Here is a 19458-nt window from a genome sequence, read left to right as displayed (position 1 = left end):
ACTGACCCATACAGTCCCCACACCCCTCGAGAAACATCTAGAACTGATCCAAGCATCCGCTTTGCGGGAAACATTCAGAGTTTTTCAGTTTCCTTTTCCCTAGTGTCGAACCATGGTGAATATTTTTTAAAATTCCTGCAAAATGCCCACCACGAATTCCCAGCCCTGCAGAAGCAGTCTACCCATGTGTCACCTTCTGCAAGGGGAAACAGCCGCTGCCTAGTGCTCTACCTACAACTCCCTTAGGACATTTGTCGGGTAGCTGACTTGCTTTTGGACTCAGAAATGACTTATCTCACACAAGGACCTGCACATGATGTCTGTAATGTCTCGGCTGGTATTTGGCCACATGTTCATGTTTCAGACGCAGGGGCTTGAGGCTCTCCTGTCTTCTCTATTGCTGGTTTCTCAATGCCCCCTGTAGCCAAGAAGGCATTCCTTGAACTTCTAGTTAAGATTTCAGGTGAGGCCCATGGGAAGCTCTGTGCACGAATTTAGGTGTCTCAGGTAGGGGAGCACTGAGTGGGGAATGTGGAGCTTGGGAAGAAGGGGTATTGGAGCAAGCTCGTGAAAAAGAATTCGGGGATGTTTAGCTGCGAGGGACCACCTGTGTGCTGCAGGTAAAAACCTGCCCGTTGGCAGTTACAGCAGAGCGACTGGCACATGTAAGTTCTTTTTCATGCCAGGCTGTACCACCATGCACCACCAGGCTTGTTTCCAACATATTTCCCAGCAGGAATGCTGATGCCTGGTGAGGGTGGGGCTTACAGGATGGTAACTTTGGGCTTAAGGGACCAAATACTCATTTTGTAAGAAAACGTTAATTTCAGACACAGTCTGTCTGACTTAAGTAGTGTGAAAGAGGGATTTACTGTGCTTTTATAGTAATGATTAGTCTGAGTTTGGTGTATTATAAAATACTTTAAGAAGAAATTTGGGCGCAATGTGTGAAATTACAGGTTTGGATTTCTGAAAGTTTGCCCTTTTTTGGCTTCTTTTCTATTTTTTCAAACATTTTCCTGGGGGTACTTTAGATAAAAATACACCTAGCTCTAACTTTGTCCTCAGAGCTTCCAGAGAGGCAGCGAGGGCTCTGTAACTCTCATTTTCATGTGACTTCACACAGTGTCCTGATGTCCGGCTTTGCTAAGGTTGGATGAAATGGTCTGACCATCCAGGCTGGAGTGCTGCAGAGAGCAGGAACAACGTGTCCAGTGTATTATTGTGGGGATATTGCTCCCACACATCTATTCTTCCAGGTTTCAGAATTCTATAAAACATCGTGGACTCTATTGTTCTTATTTTTTTTTCTCTAAAAGGCCAAGAAGTTCTGTCAGATTTGAGATGTAGTACCAGATCTCCAGACACTTTGAATGTGAATAAGTGTATCAGAGCAACAGAGGCGCCTCCCAGGGCCCAGAGGAGATCCAATTCAAGTGCTACACATGAGGAAAGCATCAGTCTTCTCTACGGAGGGGCTGACCCTTACCCACCCACCCTGACTGTGGGTAAGAGCCGCTTTGTGCCCATGGCATGGTACCCCTCTTTGAAGCAGAAGATGTTTACAGTAGAGATAAACCCCATCCTTGATTAGCTCTTTGCTGGGGCTTGCGTTAGTGAAGTAAAATTCAGTACTGTCGCGTCCTACTTCTGTTTGCTGTGGCTGTGGCCTCTGAAAAGACCCGAGTGAATTACGCTCCTATGCACTGGGGATGTGTTTTTATTGTATGTTTGCACAGGGGCAAAGCGTGGAGCTCTGTTCCACTTGCAGCCCAAACAGTGAGTTATAACCCTCGGCTTTCCCAGTGCGTGGTGAAGGCTGAGTTTTGTGTTTGGGAGCTGCCTCTATCGCCAGGTCGGCCCCTTTCCCCCCGCCCCGAGCAAGTGATAACGTCTCTTTACTCACAGCTCCTCCAGCCGCTGACACCGATGGAAACTGGGCAGGTCTTCGATTTGGTTGTGTGACAGTTCTCTGCAGGGGAAGGACCAGCACAGAAACGTTAGGAGAGCAAAAGCAAGTGCCCCTGAGCCCTCCCTTGGAAAGCAGATATTGCCGAAGAGGGGGATGACCTGACTTCCATTTTGCACAGCTGAGGAGAGCAGTAACGCCGGGTGAGGGGTATCTCTGCTCTGCACACACCTGATGCTTGCTCTGAGAGTCTTTGAGCAAGGCAAGGAGCGCTCGGTGGTTCACCTACTCATCCAGTCCCAGCCCCGCTCCCTCCAGCACAAGCTGTGGACTGGCGGAGCTGCTTCTGCAGCTGGGGTGGGCTTTTCCTCCCCAGCCCCAAGAGCTGTGAAATGCATCCATGCCAACTTCTGCCCTGCACAGCCTTGGCTTTTCTGCGGTCAAAGCAGAGAGGCGTTTGTGCCAGAGCTCCCATCCTTGAAAGCGAGTTCCAGCGAACTCCTGTTCCCACTGCTTCGTAGCTCACTGGCATGTCAGCATCCAGGGTAGAGTGACTTGGTAGTCAGAGGAAAACCTCTCCTGGAACAGCTGGATGTGAATTTATTAAACCTGAAATGGGCTGGGTAAGGAGTAACGCTTAAAATCAACTTTTTCCCCCACCAGCAGAGGCTGGATTTGCAGCTGTTCAAGGGAAATTTGCCCCAGGGTAGAGTTTTGTATGTGGACTCTTTGCTGACTTTCCAAACTCAGTTTCCATCTTTCTAACAATAAGTTGCTGCTAAAATGTTTCAATTATTTTTTTTTTTTTTTTTTTGACAACCCCCTCTCCACCAGTTTTACGGGGGGGGGGGTGAGAAGGAGGGAGGAAAAAGCAAGCAAAAGTTTTGTGCTTGGCTCTGGAGACTATCCAGTACGGAGAAAAAGCTTTTCCCTGGTCACTGTGTCAATCCACTGGGCTTGACAGGGTGGTGCCTTAGCTAGACAGTGATGGAGGGAGAACGCAACCCCAGGAGCTAATTCTGGTTCCTGCAGAGCGAGGGTAACCAGATGCAGCCCAGATGTGCCAGCAGAGCAGCCTCCATCACTGAAGCTGTGTTGTGGACACATCAGGATGAAGGTACTGGTGGCATCAAGGGACTTTAGCACCGCTCAGGGAAGCTTCAGCTATTTCTGCTTGAGAGGAAAGACAGATCTGGGCCCTGAGCCGCAGAAGCTCTGGACAAAAGGAGCAGGACGATGTCAGGTTGACGCCGAGCTCAAGCTTGGGAAGGCTGCCCTGCCTGGGTGTGCTGGGCTCAGTGCCCATGCACGGCTGCGAGCCTCACGCCCCTGTGGTGGCTCTTACAGCCCCCGTGCAAGGTCTCTGCAGAAAATTTGCAGCATGATGTGAGCAGTAAGAGGCCAAAAATGTGGCGTTAACTGTATCATCTGTGTTCAGACATGTCACGGTTGTAATGTCGACCCAACAAACTGCCAAGGGGCTGGCAAAGCGAGGGAAAGCAACGAGAATAACCACTAGGTCTGTAGGGACAGAAGGCCAACGCATTTCAAAGGCAAGAGAGATGTAAATATGCACAAACGTTGGCCCACATACCCTCTCTCCAATCTCTGAAAGCAATGCAATTAATGTCAGTAAAATTAACTGGGAGGGAGGAACAAGGAACAAGGAACAAGGTGGGGTGTCCCAATAAAACTCTCCCACAAGGAGAGGGCAGGCATGAAGAACAGGCTCTGCTGCGAAGGTTTACAGTCTGATAACTTGCAAACATAAACAGAGTGCTTGGGACCCTACAGCCTGGGCCATTCCAAAGGCTACATACGCTTTGGTGGCAAGATGTCCATTGAATCGGTCCAGATGTCTAAAGATGAGAGATCTTCCCTACAGGGACAGCTGGAGCCAAAATGTTGTGATCTGCTAAGTTACAAATTGCATTCTTTTATTTTTATGTTTTTCTCTTGTTTCCAATTTCTGTGATCAAGAATTCACTCCTGTTGCTTTCCTGGAACAAACTTGTTTTCATTTTCAGCTTGCTTGTATAAAGACTGATGAGAGGCAAGCCTCCTGCTTGCCCTAAGGCTGCAAACTTGTATAAATCTGGCTCATGACTCATTTCCTGAGGATGTCTTCGACTGCAGACAAGGTTGGGGATCTCAGGAATGAGGGGTGTGATTCCTGGGAAGATGCAGGAGTCTTTCTGAGATGCTGATTTCATCACGTACCAAGTTAAAGAAAAAAGCACATGCCCCCACTCAGCATTGTTCAGTGCCTTGCCAAACAGGTAGAGCCAAAGCAACTTAGAGACTGAGCAAACTGTGACCTGCCACTGTTGCACCACGTGAGGGGCTGTGGCTGTGTGCCCTTGCAGGTCTCCATCAGGTCAGGCCTGTCCCCTCCCGCAGCATGAGCAGGATCCTTCCTCCAGATGATGGCACTTGCTGGAGCTCCAAATGTAGTAAGCCAACATTGTGGCAGAGCGTTGTGTGACGTGATTTATCCCTGGCTTTTGTGCTGTATATACATAGGAGTTCTGAGATGCTGCTGCCGTTCTTACTGCACCCCCTCTACCCTCCTTGCATGGGGCAAACACTGCTGCTGAGCAAGGAGGAGGTAAATGTGTATGTGACTTATTGCTTACAGCCCTGAGTCCAGAGCATCACTCCAAGATGAAGCAAACAAGTTCAAGAAGATGTAGAGGCCATGGTAGTGCCTAAGAAGGTGGTGTTTTCTACACAGAAAAGACCAACCACAGGATGGTCTTCCACAGCTGGTCCCCTCCCTGAGTTAGACAAGAAGAAAGCTCAGTTTCTGATGGCACTTTTCCAAAGACCAGGCAGGAGAGAGAAATGGGCAGGAGAGAGAAATGTGTTACTCACAGGACTCGGAGGCTGGGCAGCTGCTGGCACATCCCCCTGGGCAGTAAACGGATGCCTGCCCGGGTCAAGGTCCTAGAGGAGGGGAGGAGAGAGAAGAAATGGTGTTACTGGGAGCCAGTGCACAGACTGAGACCCGCAAACCCATCTACTGGTCCCAGATGGTGGCAGGAGAGACAATATCAATAGGATAACGAAATACCTAGAGAGAAACAAAAATGGTCTTGGAAATGGGCACTGCTGCTGGACCTGGTAAAGGTGAATGTGCCTATAAGAAATTCTGAGATGTTGCTGAGTACTGAATTCATGGCTGTCCTTGGCCACGTCGAGGGCAGGTGGCAGTGCCCTCCGTGGCATGCTCTGCCATCCCAGTTCCCCTTTGTCCAGACTGGTGATCCGCCTGGAGACACAACTGCCTCAGAAACCCATGTATGGGGGATGGATGGTGTGTCCCTGGGTCCCTGAGGCAAGGTCACACTCTTGGACTGGAGTCCTCAGCTGTGGTCCCAGTTTGGGCACAGCATGTGGACCAGTGCCCTAGAGAGGAGAACTGTGGGTGGCAAGAGAGCACGTCCTCCAGGCTGCTGCTCTCCTGGGTCTGGTGGTGTGAGGATGGGACCAGACCAGTTCCAGGAGCCCCCAGCCTGGGTGGAAGATGTGGCAAACACAGCAGATGTTTCCTGCACTGACTAACAGTTCTGGTCCCAGGATGGGCAGAGACACTGGGTCTCAGCAGATCAATCTGAAGCACTGCACCCAAAGGGTTGTTCCTTCACAGACGCAGAAGGGCAGAAGTAAAAAAAAAATAAAAAAAAAAGATTGGAGCACACTCAACAGTACCGAGAGAGCAACTCACGGAGAGGAAAGCTGCTTTCAGGAGCCACAGGGGTGAAACGAAGCAGAGAGGTGAGTGACCAGGGGGAGGCAGAGCTGAAGGCAACCAACTGCACAGCACTGCGAAAGTTGTCCTCGCTGAAACAGCCTGGACCACCTTGAAGGAGTAAGAGCACAAATAGTGGGGTAAAAGGGAGAGAGTTGCCACTCACAAAACTTCTAGGCTGGTGGTGCCTTTAAGGTCTGGGAATTCTCTGATGTCTGTTGCACCGTTGAGCGACCTGCAGAGAAGTGAGAATGAAGTGAGGTGGACAGAGGACGCAGAAGCAAGTGCAGACGCCCAAGGTCCCAGACCCCATAGTGGCAAATCTGCTTCCTGACACCCAAATGGGGTGATCAGAGGCCAAGATCCAAAGGTGCCCCTGTCATCAGCGTGCCACTGCCGGCTGGATGGTGGAGCAGATGTTTCATGCAGAGCAGATACAGTGAGCCAGAGTTGGGCATTTCTATGCAAGGAGGCTTGGCAAGCTCAGACCCTCCCCCAACCACTGTCATTCTTGGCATGGTCTCTACCCAAATTAAATAAAAAATCCCAAACAGTTACCAAGGGGAATGTAAGCAGGGCATCCCACCCAAGCTGCCCAGAGTCTATGAATTTGGAACTAAAGAATGCATGGGCATTTGAAGGATTTACTTTATTTGCCTGAGTGTGTGTTCCTGCAGTGAGAGGCTGGGTAAGGCTTATAAATAGAGATTTTGAGGTTGCCTCTGCCTCAATATTTAGTGCTGTGCCATGACAGGTTAGCTGAAACACCAGCCAGTCCAGGCCAGCCTACGTGGAGCAGCTGTTCTGGTCCAGGTGGTGCCCACCACGTGGTGGTGGCCCTGGAGCAGACCTAGGGCCATCCATGTGAATGAAGCACTGCTACCACTGGCTGCCCAGTAAGATTATTTGTGCCATGGTGTTGATGTTATGGAACATCTGTTCCTCCACTTCTCCGTCTTGTGGAGGAAGGCAGGTGCCTTCAGTGGCCTTGTATTTGGGCAACTACACAACAATGCAGGGCTTGCTTGAGCAGCATGCAGCAAAGGTAATGACCCTTGTGATTGTGGTCTTTGCTGGTGCTGATGCAGCAGTGGAGACCCTAGAAGACTCCAGTGCCTGTCAGCTAGGTGGGCAGGAGGAATGAATTGTTCTCTCCAAAACGCCCTTCTCAAAATTATTCTTCCTCAGCAGAAAACACCTGCAGTGGCTCACTGCCTTTGGAGCTGGCCAGAAGAGTGGCATTGTGGACTTGTATTGGCACAAGGGCTCTAGAAAAAAGGAAAGGAGAAGGCCACAGATGTCCAGCTCACAGGGCTTGGAGCTTGGATGCGTCACCTCTCTGAGGATGTGCTTGGTGAACTTACAGAGTGTGGAGCTTTGGCAAGTACTGGAAAGCAGACTGTCCAACAAACTGGATGGGATTGTCATAAAAATGGCTGCAAAGGAAATGAGTAACTGGTCAGATTCTGCTGCACATGAAGAGAAGATGCTATTACAAGTCAAGAGCCTTGGAGCAACTAGTCGAAAGCTATGTAGAAGGTGCTGGCTATCCTGTGAGGAACTGTTGTTTTCTAGATAACCCCAGACTCTCCCACTAGCCTGTTTTAGCTGAACATTGGTACGAATGAGGTCTCCTGCTGCTGTGAAAGAGTCCTTTAGGGTTCCGTTGAACCAGGCAGGATAGAAAGATGCAATGCCCTACTTCAACCCTGCTATAGTGCTGTAAACCTCCCGGGAAACACCTTGCACTTGATGACACATCCTTTGATCTTACGTATTCCCAGCACCAGCACCTTTCCTACTTGTCACAGTCAGTGGAGAGAAGTGAACTCTTCTAGGATCCAACTAGAAGGAGTTGGATCATCCTACAAGAAGCACTTTTCCCCCATTGACTGTGAAAGACTTTAGATGGGCAGATCCAATGGAGACATGAGTATTCTGGATGTGTCCCACTCCCACATCACTCCAAGGTGCCCAAGGAAGATGGGGATGAGTCTGGTTTGTTTTGACTGGAGCAGTGACTGTTTTCACCCAGTCTCACCATGGCTTTCCAGATGTTGGTATTTCTATAACTTAAGTCCCAGACAGGCCAAGCAGAGCTTTTGTCACTAGCCATGATTTCCAATATCAGTGTGGTTCAGGGAAAAAATGTTCAAAAATCTCTGCCTGTGTCTGTGTCAGAGGGGAAATGAGCTGACGACTGGATGTATTTATCTGCAGAACTTTGCATCCATGGGTCTGAGGCAGACACACAATGGGGTGTCCAAGCTCCCCGACGCATATAGCTACTGCTGTAGCTGGCTAGCAGCTTGTCTAAACACGAGGAGTAAACACAGGCGGGTGTCAACTGTGGCTTGGAAAATTCTGTTATGCACAACAAGATTTCCATGCAGACCACCCATATATTGTTCCTTCGTTGTTATCAGCCGGTACTGCAACAATGTTCAGCTGCAGGGAAAGGAGAACCCATGGCAAAAAACCTGAGATGTAGCTGAGAAGCAGCTAATTTCAGCTTGCGTTGGCCCATATACAACAAATGTCAAATTGTGGTCATGCTAACAACTGTCAGAAATCTCAACCATAGACACCACGAAATGCCCCTTTTGGGGGATGTAAGGATTTAGGAAATATTGTTTCATTTTCTTACATTGTTTGGAGGAGGGGATTCCCAACAAATGCGTTCTCTGGAATAGCTTTGATGTTGTTGTTATGAAAACCGCTGTTGGGAGAAACAAATATCATGACATTAATGGATGAAAAAGGTTTGGAGACACCTTCTTTCCTCAACACTTTTAAAGGAGAAAGCCTTCAAAACACACATAAAATAGGAGGTGAGGTGAGGAGGTGAGTTCCCAGCAAGTGAACAAGGTCTGTCCTTTGGCAGGACAAAGCCCTTATTCTGCTGCATTTACTCTGCGTGTAGCTTGGTGCTTTGTATGTCACTCCATTGAACCTACCAAGAATACAAGGACTTCAGGTTTAAGATTTTACAGGTCAGGAAACAGGAGCAAACAAAACACACTTATTTTATACCCTCCATGAATTACAATTTTTAAGGATTGTCTCCATTATAGCTCCACAGCTGTTAACCAGAGTGCAGTCTACCATGAGTTATTGGCCCATGTGACTCCAAAGTATTTGTAAATCTAGCTGTGATATTTTTGGTTAAGCTTGAGAAAATCGATGTCAGCAAACTTTTGCAGCAGAAGAGAGCTTTGTGGCCACAGTCTGATCTCCTGTACATCAAAGGCAGCCACGGGATCCTGTGTCCAGGACCAAGGCTGGCTCTGGGTGATGCCCAGGTTGTTTGAGTCTGTGTGAGTGATTAGTTGGATGGCTGTTTGAAATTTGCCTCTTATTTAGTGATGGGTCTTTCAAAAGCCATCTCAAAGTGGATTAAGGATCTTATTCTCACTTTGAATGTCAGAGTAAATGATCATATCTGGTCTGTTCTAAGAAATCTCCTTGACAAGAAACTCTTCCAGTAACAGAAAAAAGTAGTGTCAGATTTTTACTCCAAGCCTCCCAGAAGCACCAAAGCACCTGCTTTTGTCCCACCCCAGCCTGTCACCACTGCGACACAATCTTAGGGTCCACAGGAACTGCAGGTACACATCAGCTTGACTTGACCCCATCTTGGGGCTTCTGCCTTTTTGGGTGTTAAGTGGGATGGTTTCCCATTTTTAGCATCTCACAGGCTGACCTGTTAGAAGAGAGTGAGCTAGACACTAAAATGGTCATAAACTTTTGTAATTCCCTGTTATAAATTTGTCCTAAAGGAGACCAAACTACTTCTGCATGTCAGAGGAGGTGCCTGCAGAAGTCATAGCCTCACAATGACACAGATAACTCCATGGTTGTGGTCCCAAGCTGGGGAATGGACATTAGAAGTAGCTGGAGATCAGATGGACTTTGAGTTCATCAGATACCACATGAGAATGAAGAGCTGCAGGAGGAACCTGCTCCAAGACTGATGGGGGTTCTCCCACTCCCCTCCACCAGCCGTGGTGCAGGGGCTCACGGTGAGGTGATTAGAGCTGATGGAAATTGAGGCAATAAACTGGTTTTATGTGCATAGTGGAAAGGGCTGGGAAAGATAAAAGAAAGTCTTGAACTGAGTGGTCTCCCCAAGTCAGAGCAAACGCGACACTTTATTGGTTGCTCTCCATCGGGGAAAGCTTTTGAAAAGAAATAAATAGAAAATCTCACAGCTCCTGCAGTCGGCCCAGAGTCCTGATAGCCCCAGGGAATTCCAGCAGCTCATTGTAGTTTAGATCCCTGAAAGACAGAGAGGGGAAAAACATTCATTAATGTGGCTGCAGGAACTCAACCAAGTGTATCTGTGCTTTGAAGGCACGGAAACTTGTTTGTTAAGCATGGGAGACAGGTTTTTCCTACTGTGCTGATCCAGCCACTGCCTGGAAACAAAATCTCACACATTCCTGCAGCAGGAATATTCCCTGCTAGGAGCACTGTCAGGCGAGAGCCAGTCCAAGCCATGGCTGCTGCCATCTGGACTCCTTTCCCCCCAAGTCGCTCCATGCCTGGTGCTGGACCATGCTGCTGCTTTGCATCTCCGTACTGCCTCGGCCCCCTCTCCCGGGGCCTCACCCACAGGGGCTTTGGCTGTGAGTCATTTTCCCTGCCTTTCCAGGTCAAAATGGGATGATATAAAGGACAAGAAACACACCAGCAGCTTCAGTTGTGTGGGTCTCATGGAATGGCTTTATTTGGGCCACCTCGACGTGCGGTGTGGAGGTGATGAGAGGACCGTTCCCTTGGTGCTTGTCCTGGGGACACCAGAGCTCCCTGCCACTGGGACCTGCTGTGACTGGGACCAGTGGGAAGAGTGGGCTATGGGAAGGCCTAGGTTTTCTTCCGATGGTTGGGGTGAACCCCCCATTGGAAACTGTGAGCCAAAGGTGGAAGTGATGTGCAAGAGGTATTGACACTGCAATGTTAAATTTAATTTTCAGTATAATAAATCAAGTAAAATATATGTTGGTCATAATGACAAGTGTAGAGTTTACCTGCCCTGACTTGGCAACCAGAGTAGACATATGAGCCTGAATGAAACCTTGTGAGCTGTATTTGTTCTCCAAGGATGGGCTGGCACCTCCAGAAAAGGATTTATTTGAGCTCTGGGGCACTGCTGGCAGCCCAGGAGGAAGAGCTCTCTGAAGGTACCAGTCCTGTTGTTGGCTGGAGGGGGACCATGATGACTGACTGGGATGTAGATGTGTAACGCTCCTCCTTCCTCCCCTAGTATTCCCAATGCTCTCCTTTGAAAGGCAGTTCCAGCTGAAATAGTATCATTTGACCCCATCCTGGTCATCCCACAGACCAAGACACTGAAGTCTGAAAACCATATGTCTGCTTCCTACCTGCATGAAACTCACTGAGTTTTAAGTGGTAGATACTTTGGAACACGAGGGTAATTACTGGCTCCTGGAGATTACTGTATAATTACACTTAATGGACCTCAAAGTAATTACCATGTAACCTGGATTGTGGTTTACGGAACAGAAATAACCGTGCATTTACACAGCAATGAGTTGCTGCCCAATTACCTTGTAATTCTCATCCTCTGGGCCCAGGCATGGTAATTACATTATGATCTCTCTTGCCCCCCCCTCCCCCCCGTTACATAGTCTTCTCCTTTACCGGTGTCCCTGCTTGAGAATTACTCTACAGCAGTGTCTCAGCTTTGCCCTGTAGATGTTTACACAGCAAATCACCCCAGATAGTCTCTCCAAATTGGTCTTCCCTTGTGCCTTCCAGGACTCCAGGCTTATATGACTTATTCCATACCTTTCTTCTGATTTTGACCTGTCTTGTAGTTCCCTAGGACATGAGGTTGGCCTGGGTGGGTTTTATCTTGTGCAGCCCTGCGAAGCTCCATACCAGACCTTGTCGCTGGATTCCCTTTGCAGTGCAGGGGTTGCGGCAGGTCCTGCTGTGGCTGGGTTTGCCTCCCCACACCATGGGCTGTTTTCTCTCCTCCGGTTCGAGGGGCAGTCTGGCTGCCTGCACTACGCATACAGATTTCAGCAGATGAATCCTGCTCCTGTAGGACCTACACCTCAGAGCCTGGAAAGCGTCCACGTAATTCAATAATCAGCAGTCAGCAGGAGAGGAGCACAGGGCTGGTGGCAAGACCACAAGCTCTGCCGCCCCGCTGTGTCCAACCTGCAATGCAGCGGCAGAGTCCCAGCGCATGCGAAGCTGCTGTGCACGTCCCCAGGACCTGGGAGCAAGACAGGAGCGTTGCGTCCCCTCCTCACACCAGCTCACATCTATCAGATATGGGAGCTCTGCGTCTCCTAAAGAACTTGCTCTGACACAGTTCTCATCTGGGTCCAAGTGGAGCAGTGATTTTTCCCAGTCTTCTCTGCTTGAGCCCAAAATGATCTGGCTAAGAATAAGTAGCCCAACACATGACTGCTCATACACCTCACTCTTTGCAAGGCGCACGTTATCAGCTGCTTGGGTGCTCTTAGCCAGTTTCTCTCGATGATGCCTGTCAGGCGTCCATCCCTGTCACGGCTGAGCGCCTCACATTATGCAGGCTCTGTTACGTGGGGGAAGACGGGGCAGGACTTTTACCACGTACATCCCTTCACCAAAGCTCAGAGAGGCACAGGAGTGGATTTCCAAAGAGAACGAGCAATTAGAAGTGCAGACAGGACACCGCTGGGCATTTTGAAAGCATCAGTCAAATCCCATTAACCTTCAGATCACTGCGCTGGATGAAATCAGAAGGCATTAGCAGCCTAAGTTGACTGACAGTCCCAAATCTCTATCTGCGTGTAAGGTGCTTAATACCTTTAAAAGTCTCACCCTGCAGTGGCTTTCCAAGGTTACAGCGAGGTTTTGCAGCGGCGCAGGGAGCTGCAGAGGTGACTCGAGACTGGGTGTCTGCCTGCGCTGCTTCCCTCCCTTGTACCACACACCGAGGAGCTGCGATCAGCCCGCGTGATGCCGAGGGACCGACCCTGGAGGAGAGGCTCCGAGAGCCCCGTCCCCAGATGACACTCAGCCCACCGCCATCACGCCACCGATGCTGGGGGAAGCTCTGTGTGATGGCGCGGGGTTGGGTTTCTCCCCAGCGATACCCAACGTATCTGTGAGCAGCCGACATGGAAAATATTGCCCAACAGAGAGGAGGCTTGGCTCACCTGTGATTCACTAACAGAAAAAGGGAGCTTAGATCTGTAACCAATATTATTTTCAAGGAGTAATTCAGTGTGCTGTAATATTTGCTCCTGTCTTCCTCTAAAAACGTGTTTCCTTTCCAGCCCATGTCTCTTCCAGGCAGGCTGGTCTTTCATCAGCAGATGAACATTTTGTTTGTACCTCCGTGTGTGTGCAAGTATGTACAGGACCAGTTCTTCCTGAGTGAACACACACACCTTTCCCAGCCCTGGCAGCACCTCGGTGCCTCCCTCCCCCCTGCACTTGACAGATACAAAGAGCATTGTGTTCAGCAGCTCCCTCTGGGTAAAAAAGCCATCTCCGAACGCTGGCATATACTGGGCTTGTTGGAAGGTGGAAATGCAACCAGGTGTAGTCACGCTGCTCCAGCCTGGCTGCCAGCAACCCCGGTCTGTTCAGGAGAGACAATGTGCCTGTGCTCGCTCCTGCCGGTGCTTCCTGGTTTTCGCTGAGGTGAACCTCCCTCCCGGAAAACAAACCCAATTGTGCTCGTTAACAGCTCCCCTGAGTGATGCTTGCAGCCAACTGCTCTTCATCTGTGTGCCGCTCGCACACCGCCCTGACTTGTCTCCAGCGCTGCCCTGTGCCAAGCTCTGCTGATTTCGAGGGGTTCATTTGCTTGGAGGAGGCTGGAAGAAGCTGGTACCTGAGATGGTCCGCTGGTGTCATCTGCTCCTTGCAGCGAAGCAGCTCTCCCCGAAGTCCAGACAAGGGTGGCTTCTCTCTCCCTTCTCCTTCATTCCCAGAACTTGAATTGGGCTCTGGTTCAAGCAATGACCCAGAAACAGTCTCTGACCTTCACCGCAGGGGAGCCTGTGGGTGTTTGTGGCAGTGGGGAAGTTTCTGCTCATTTAGTGAAATTCAGTCCTTGGGTCTTTCCACAGATATCTGATATCAGCAGGGCTACATCCGTCCCAGACATCCCACCTTTTCACCTGCTCTCCTGTGATGAATTTGGCCCAGCCTGTGTGCCTGGTGGTGGGTCTCCAGAGCTTCTTTTCCGGCATACGATCAATGCAGATGGGAAGGAGTCTGGGTTGGGTGGGTTGGGGAGGATTTTGCTTTCTGACTTCAGTGGCAATAAAATTTCCTCCACTGAGCCTGTCAGTGAACTGTACATCATTTCCAAACCCTTCCCAGGGGCTGGGTGGATATAGAAAATGGATGTGTTGTAGAAAATACTTCCAAGTGCCCCCTTTCTCTCCCTGCCTTATCTGAGCTGCTTGGGCAATGCTTTACTGATCCCAGCTCCACACTCTGACACTTTCCCATGGCTTCCAGCTTCGGGAAAGCCACAAAAAGCCAAACTTGCCGCCAGGTGACACTATGCCTACTGCACTGCTGTGGCACATGGGCCGGGGTGGCCATGTGGCTGGCCAAGGAGGCCTCTTGGCCCAAAGGAACTGGACCTGACACTGCTGGGGTCTCAGAAGCCCTGGCTCCTGGGTCTGCCCCAAGGCTTTGCATGCTATGTATGGGGTCTCCCAGCTGTGGGGTGCAGCCCTTTTTGGCACACCTGGGAAAGTGGACCCCATGCCAGCATTACCTGGTGGAAGGATGCCGACTCGCCATGGCCATGGCTACGCCAAAACAATAGAGAATCCTCACAGCAAAAAAAGAAGTAATGGGCATGGCATAAAGAAGAGAGTTTTGCCCATTATCAAGGGCTTTTGGAAGCAAAATCACCCAGCCAAGAGGTTCAGAAATGATGTGCAAGAGAAATGACTATAAAAAATCACTTTCCTTAGTTGGGCTCCAAGTTACCAGCTCCAGGCATCACAGTGGGTTGTCGAAAGAAGCCTTGTCTGTTCTTCTAGTTAAAATGAAAACTTAAAGGTCACCCAGTCTGCCCAAGACACAATGAACTGGCTGGCTTTCCACTGTTGTTATTTCTAGAGTGAGCCTATAGCTTCATATTTGGAAGATCTTAACCAACCCTGTTGTTTATTTAGAAATGAAAGTAAATTGACATCAAAGGCACAGTTATTTTGGGCTTTAACTGCCAGGGTGATTTGAAGCTGACAACATGCAGCCTGAAACTATTAATATCTTCAATCGGGCCAAAAGGAGAGAAGGAGGGGAAAGAGTCTCAGGTCAATTTTCTGCCTGTTAGGGACTATTAGTGGTTCCACACAGGAAGCCAAAAAAAAAAAATTATATAGTACTATAAATTCTTCCATAAGCCACAAAACACCACAAATTTGCAGCTAATAAACCTGAAGATGCAATAAGATTAGAAGCTGGAGATGGGACATTTGCTGACTATTTCAGTCCCAGTGCAGTGCAAGATGTTACTGCGGTGCCCTGGAGGGAGACTTTGTGCAGCCTCCGATAAGGACTTGCATTTCCACCTGTCCTCTGCTGGCATCTAATCGAGCTGCCAGTAAATATAATTACCACTGCTGCTAGTCGTGCTGGTTACTGTGGCCAAATCAAGCACTGGAAATGATTTAATTGGTAGTCTGCAAGCCCAAGGGGGCTGTCGTGACCATTTAGTTTGACCTCTTGCCTGGCACCGGCCAGACTGCTTTACCCAGAGGTTTGAAGGTCATGGCTTGGGGTTGAGCTTGAGCTGGGAAGAGCTGCTTGATTAGTCCAGAGTATGAAAAGTAGCTGCACCATTAGGTGCCACATTTCTGTTGTGTAGCATCAGCATAAACCCGGCTCTTCGGATAGCGACTAACGCACACGGTGAATGTGTGCCCTTCCCCAGCACGGTCTGGATGATGAGATGCTGCAAGTGCCTGTAATTAATGGAAAGAGGGGAGGGGGACAGGAAAGGACCTGGAACGTGTCTGACTCTAGCCAGGCTGGAGCCGTGCGCCCATCCCCTAAATGGAGACACACAAGAGGTAGATGCTCAAGTGTGCGCAGAAGAGAGAACTACCTATCATGAGATTCATCTGCTAGGGTCAGGGTTGTAATTTGGGAAATAAGTCCTAGAAAGGCCCATTTTGGGCAAATAATAAGGAGAAGCCAGGCTGTGATGGAGCGCAGCAGAGTTTATGGGTGTCCCAAAGGAGCAGAGATGGGGTCCCGTACCATGGGAAGGTTGTCAGGTACTGACGATACCGGATTTCTGCCAGGAGCAAGCAGCAATCTCTGCGCAAGGGATGATTCTGACAGCCTGGCCTGGAAACATCACAGCCTCTCACTTACACCCTGCTGCACCATTTTAGAGGGTTTATGTGGCACTGAAATGTCTATTGCTGGGGCGGGGGGGACCTGTCTGTAGGTCCTGCCTCGCACGCCTGCAGCCGCCAGTCCTCCCTCGCACAGCTCTGTTCTCCATTTAAAAGCGCAGCAATGCCCAGAATGTGTCTGTTCCAACCAGTATTTCTGTCTGTTCTCTAACTGACGAAGGTACCGGATTAAATATGTTTTCAATTCTGTTTGATTTATTTAACAAGGTTGAAATAAGCCTTTGAGAGCGGGATCTCGTGGGGGGTCCTGGGAGCACAGGCGCTGCCATGCACATATCATTTACAAGACACAAAAGGAGCTGACCGCAAACCGGAGCAGTGGGGACCTCGGTCGCTGGGATGCACAGACAATAACCATGGAGCTGATGACTCAGGCAGGGGAGGCACGGAGAAGGCTGCTGCACTTTGCCAAGCAGGGGAAGAAGGCAGGCTCGAGGACGCCTGGTCTACAGCAGAGCGCTTCCGAACTGCGGGAAAAAAGCTGGGGACCCCTACCTACCCCCCAAGGTGCACAAAGTCCTGATGATCGGCCCCCCCGCAGCGTGCGGCTGCTGGAAGGAGGGGTCGTGGGGTGGGGGCAGAGCTTCTGTGCATCAGCACATCCACGGTGGAAAGGTGCCCACAAGTTGCCTCTGCTGCCATTGCTGCTGCCTGCAGTGTCTGTTCCTCCGTTCCACAGGCAAGCAATTCCCTCTCACACGTTTTCGGAGGCAAAGGCTTCCCTCCTCCGGCACGGGCAGCTGCTCTCGCTCAGCTGCTCTGTGAGAGGGCTCCGTGTCCAAGGAGAAGGCTTCGAGCGAAAGCCTGAGGAGCCAGAGGAGTTGAGGATCCCCGAGAGGTCACAGCAAGCATTTCTGGAGACCCCCTCCGGGGGTTGGAGGTTTGGGGAGACTCGGTGCTGTCTGTCACTGTGCGATCAGCAGCTCCAGGGAGTGGGGAGCCAGGCTGGAGAGCTGGCAGTGTGCAAGAGGTGTGCAAGGGTGCAAATCGCGAGGGTTTGGTGGGAAAAAGGAGAATAGGCAGAGTCCTGGGAAGGGGGTGAGCCTTATAGCAGAGTTATTACCTATGCACAAATGCCGTGTCTCCAGAACTACCTTTTCACCTGGGCTGCATTCACTCCCTGTTGTTTTGATTCATAATTTTCAAAAATATCATGTCTGCTTGGGGCCATGTTCAGCCAAAGCTCAGCGCCCAGTTGGAAAGTACCCTCCTGGTTCAGAGCCTGAGCTGCATCAGTGAGGACAGGTTTCTGGCAGTCCGGGCTTTTGATCCTGGGAGAGACCATGCAGCAAAAACTGGGTCATTCGGTCCAAGGAGAGGGCAGAAGGGATGTGTCTTGTCCCCGTGCTCCCAGGAAGTGCCTTTGCCGATTCAGTTTTCAGGTGGCTTTCTCTGTTTGGAAACGCCACTTTCCATTTACACGATGATCAGAGCAAGCAGTGTACTTTATAGCTCTGTTCTTAGACCAGACACGGGGACCCATGCAACCAGGGCCCTGAGCTGTGGTCCCTCTCTCCAAACAGCCACCTGCCCCCTTCCTTTCTCCATGCCCAAGCCTCTGCCGATGTCCCCTCCCTCCTCTGGCAGGGCAGGGTGGGACCACGGAGCCAAGCTGCCTCTGATGAGCTGCCCGGAGACCCACGCTGACACACAGCAGGGTTGGAGCATTGGGATGCTGCGGAGGGAGCGGAACAGCTCAGGGCAGCAAACAGGACACCTTTGGAGGAGTCAAAGCCATCAGCTACTTTGGGAATTGCGCAGACTGGGATTAGCATCAAGAGATTGTACAAAAGGTTGCAAATTAAACATGCTGATGAAGCCAAATGCCACTTGAGGAGCAAGGTAGCACTTGGCAGACAGTTTTCCAGGAGAACAGCAAGGTCTGCCTGGCCCTAAAAGGGTTAAACAACCCTTGTGTGAGCTGTGGTGGAGATATTTCCCATTTCCTCCTTCCTGCCTTCATTGCCTGAGGTGCGCTTTATATTAATTTTTCTTTTTTTCCTCCCATAGAAAAGCCAACTCTCCGGAGGAGTTGGTAGGTTCCAGCTCTGCTCTGCGTTTACAGACTTGACTAATTACCCGGATAATAGGGCAGCGCGCTGCGAAAGCCTGTGGTAAGGGCATTTCCTGTGAGGCAAGGTTAGGCAGATAAAACGCCTGGAGGCAGAGGGTTTTGGATTCAACCCTTCTGGGAGAGGAGACGTTTTTAATTTATTAGCACTATTTTTTAAAAATAAATTAAAAGGTTATTAAATGAATGGAGTTTTGCTCTAAGTGATTTATCTCCTTTGTCTGACGAGCGGAGGAGCTGGCAGGGACGTGGATGGGAGGGAGAAGTCAGAGAGATAGGAAGAGGCAGGGTCATCCAGGCGGAGGGGACGGGCGAGGGCTGAGGGGCCTCTCTGAGCTGCTCCCCCATCACGTCCATGTCCGAGATGGGCCGGAGATGCCCAAACAACCAGAGGAGCAGCACTTTTGGGGCAGTTCATTGCTATTTTGGTGCTAGCCCAGAGGCCTTCAGCATTTTGGGCTGGTCCTGGGGAGCAGCCGTTCGTTTCCCATCCCCGCCTCTGCCCTGGGCAGCCACCTTAGCCCTGCTGCGGGGTGGGCAGACAGGACACTGCTGAGACACGTGTTCACTCTGCCAGCATCAGGGACTTGTCTGGCTGCGCGTGCCAGGGCAGAGAGAAGCACTGGCCCCTATTTTCAGCTGAGCCCCTTCTCCATGTACGTAGGGGACTCGGCCATGCCCATGGACAGGTCCACTGGGAGGGCCAAAACTCTTACTTTTGTATTTCTCCCTTGCCACCTTTGCCTCAGTAGCTCAAAATCGAGACCTGAGAGGGCATCGGGGGATACGTGATGGCGTTTGTGATGGGGGACCCTGCACGTACCCACGTCGGGGTGCTGCTCGGCACTGCCAGCCCATGTGCGCCCAAGAGCCATGTGAGGGTGCAGACCTGCCTAACCTGTATCAGAGGCCCCAAGGACTCGCCTTGATGGGTCTAGTGGCCATGCATGTGTGGCAGTTGGCACTCAAGGCCACAACACCTCCCCTCCCTGTGTGGGCAAAACAGTCCTGATGGGAGAAAAAACACTTTCTCCTTTTCTTCAAAGCGGAGCTCCCAGCCCAGCAGCGTTTTCAGTGAAGTACTACTGTTTTGGTAGAAGACATGGGAAGATCCATGCAGGAACTTTTCCACCCCTTCACCTGCCTTCTCTGCTTTCTGTCTGGAGTCTGCCCTGCTTTGCCATGGGGACACTGGGCTCCCTAACAGCAGTCAAGCGAGGAAATGCTAAATGATGGTTTATGTGCACTGGTGTTTGGAGGTAGGACCTGGGGGCCAGCTCCAAAATTCAGCTTCCATGATTAGATGCCC

The 19458-nt window shown here is 50.4% G+C and overlaps 1 protein-coding gene across 1 annotated transcript in view; it reads right to left on the bottom strand.

Annotated features, from left to right (window-relative positions):
• The window catches only part of LGR6 (leucine rich repeat containing G protein-coupled receptor 6), a gene marked incomplete at both ends in the record, with an annotated part of 148130 nt that overhangs the window by 14977 nt on the left and 113695 nt on the right, over nucleotides 1-19458 (bottom strand). Inside the window, 6 exons of the mRNA XM_082494688.1 lie at nucleotides 1907-1972; nucleotides 4784-4855; nucleotides 5827-5895; nucleotides 7025-7096; nucleotides 8308-8379; nucleotides 9870-9938. Of these exons, the coding sequence (XP_082350814.1) occupies nucleotides 1907-1972; nucleotides 4784-4855; nucleotides 5827-5895; nucleotides 7025-7096; nucleotides 8308-8379; nucleotides 9870-9938 (420 nt within the window). The remainder of the gene's footprint in view (nucleotides 1-1906; nucleotides 1973-4783; nucleotides 4856-5826; nucleotides 5896-7024; nucleotides 7097-8307; nucleotides 8380-9869; nucleotides 9939-19458) is intronic.

This window comes from Vanellus vanellus, assembly GCF_965231255.1.
Source record: "Vanellus vanellus genome assembly, chromosome: 23".
Taxonomy (NCBI): domain Eukaryota; kingdom Metazoa; phylum Chordata; class Aves; order Charadriiformes; family Charadriidae; genus Vanellus; species Vanellus vanellus.
Note: the sequence above shows the minus strand (reverse complement) of the source record. Positions and strands in the feature narration are given on the sequence as shown.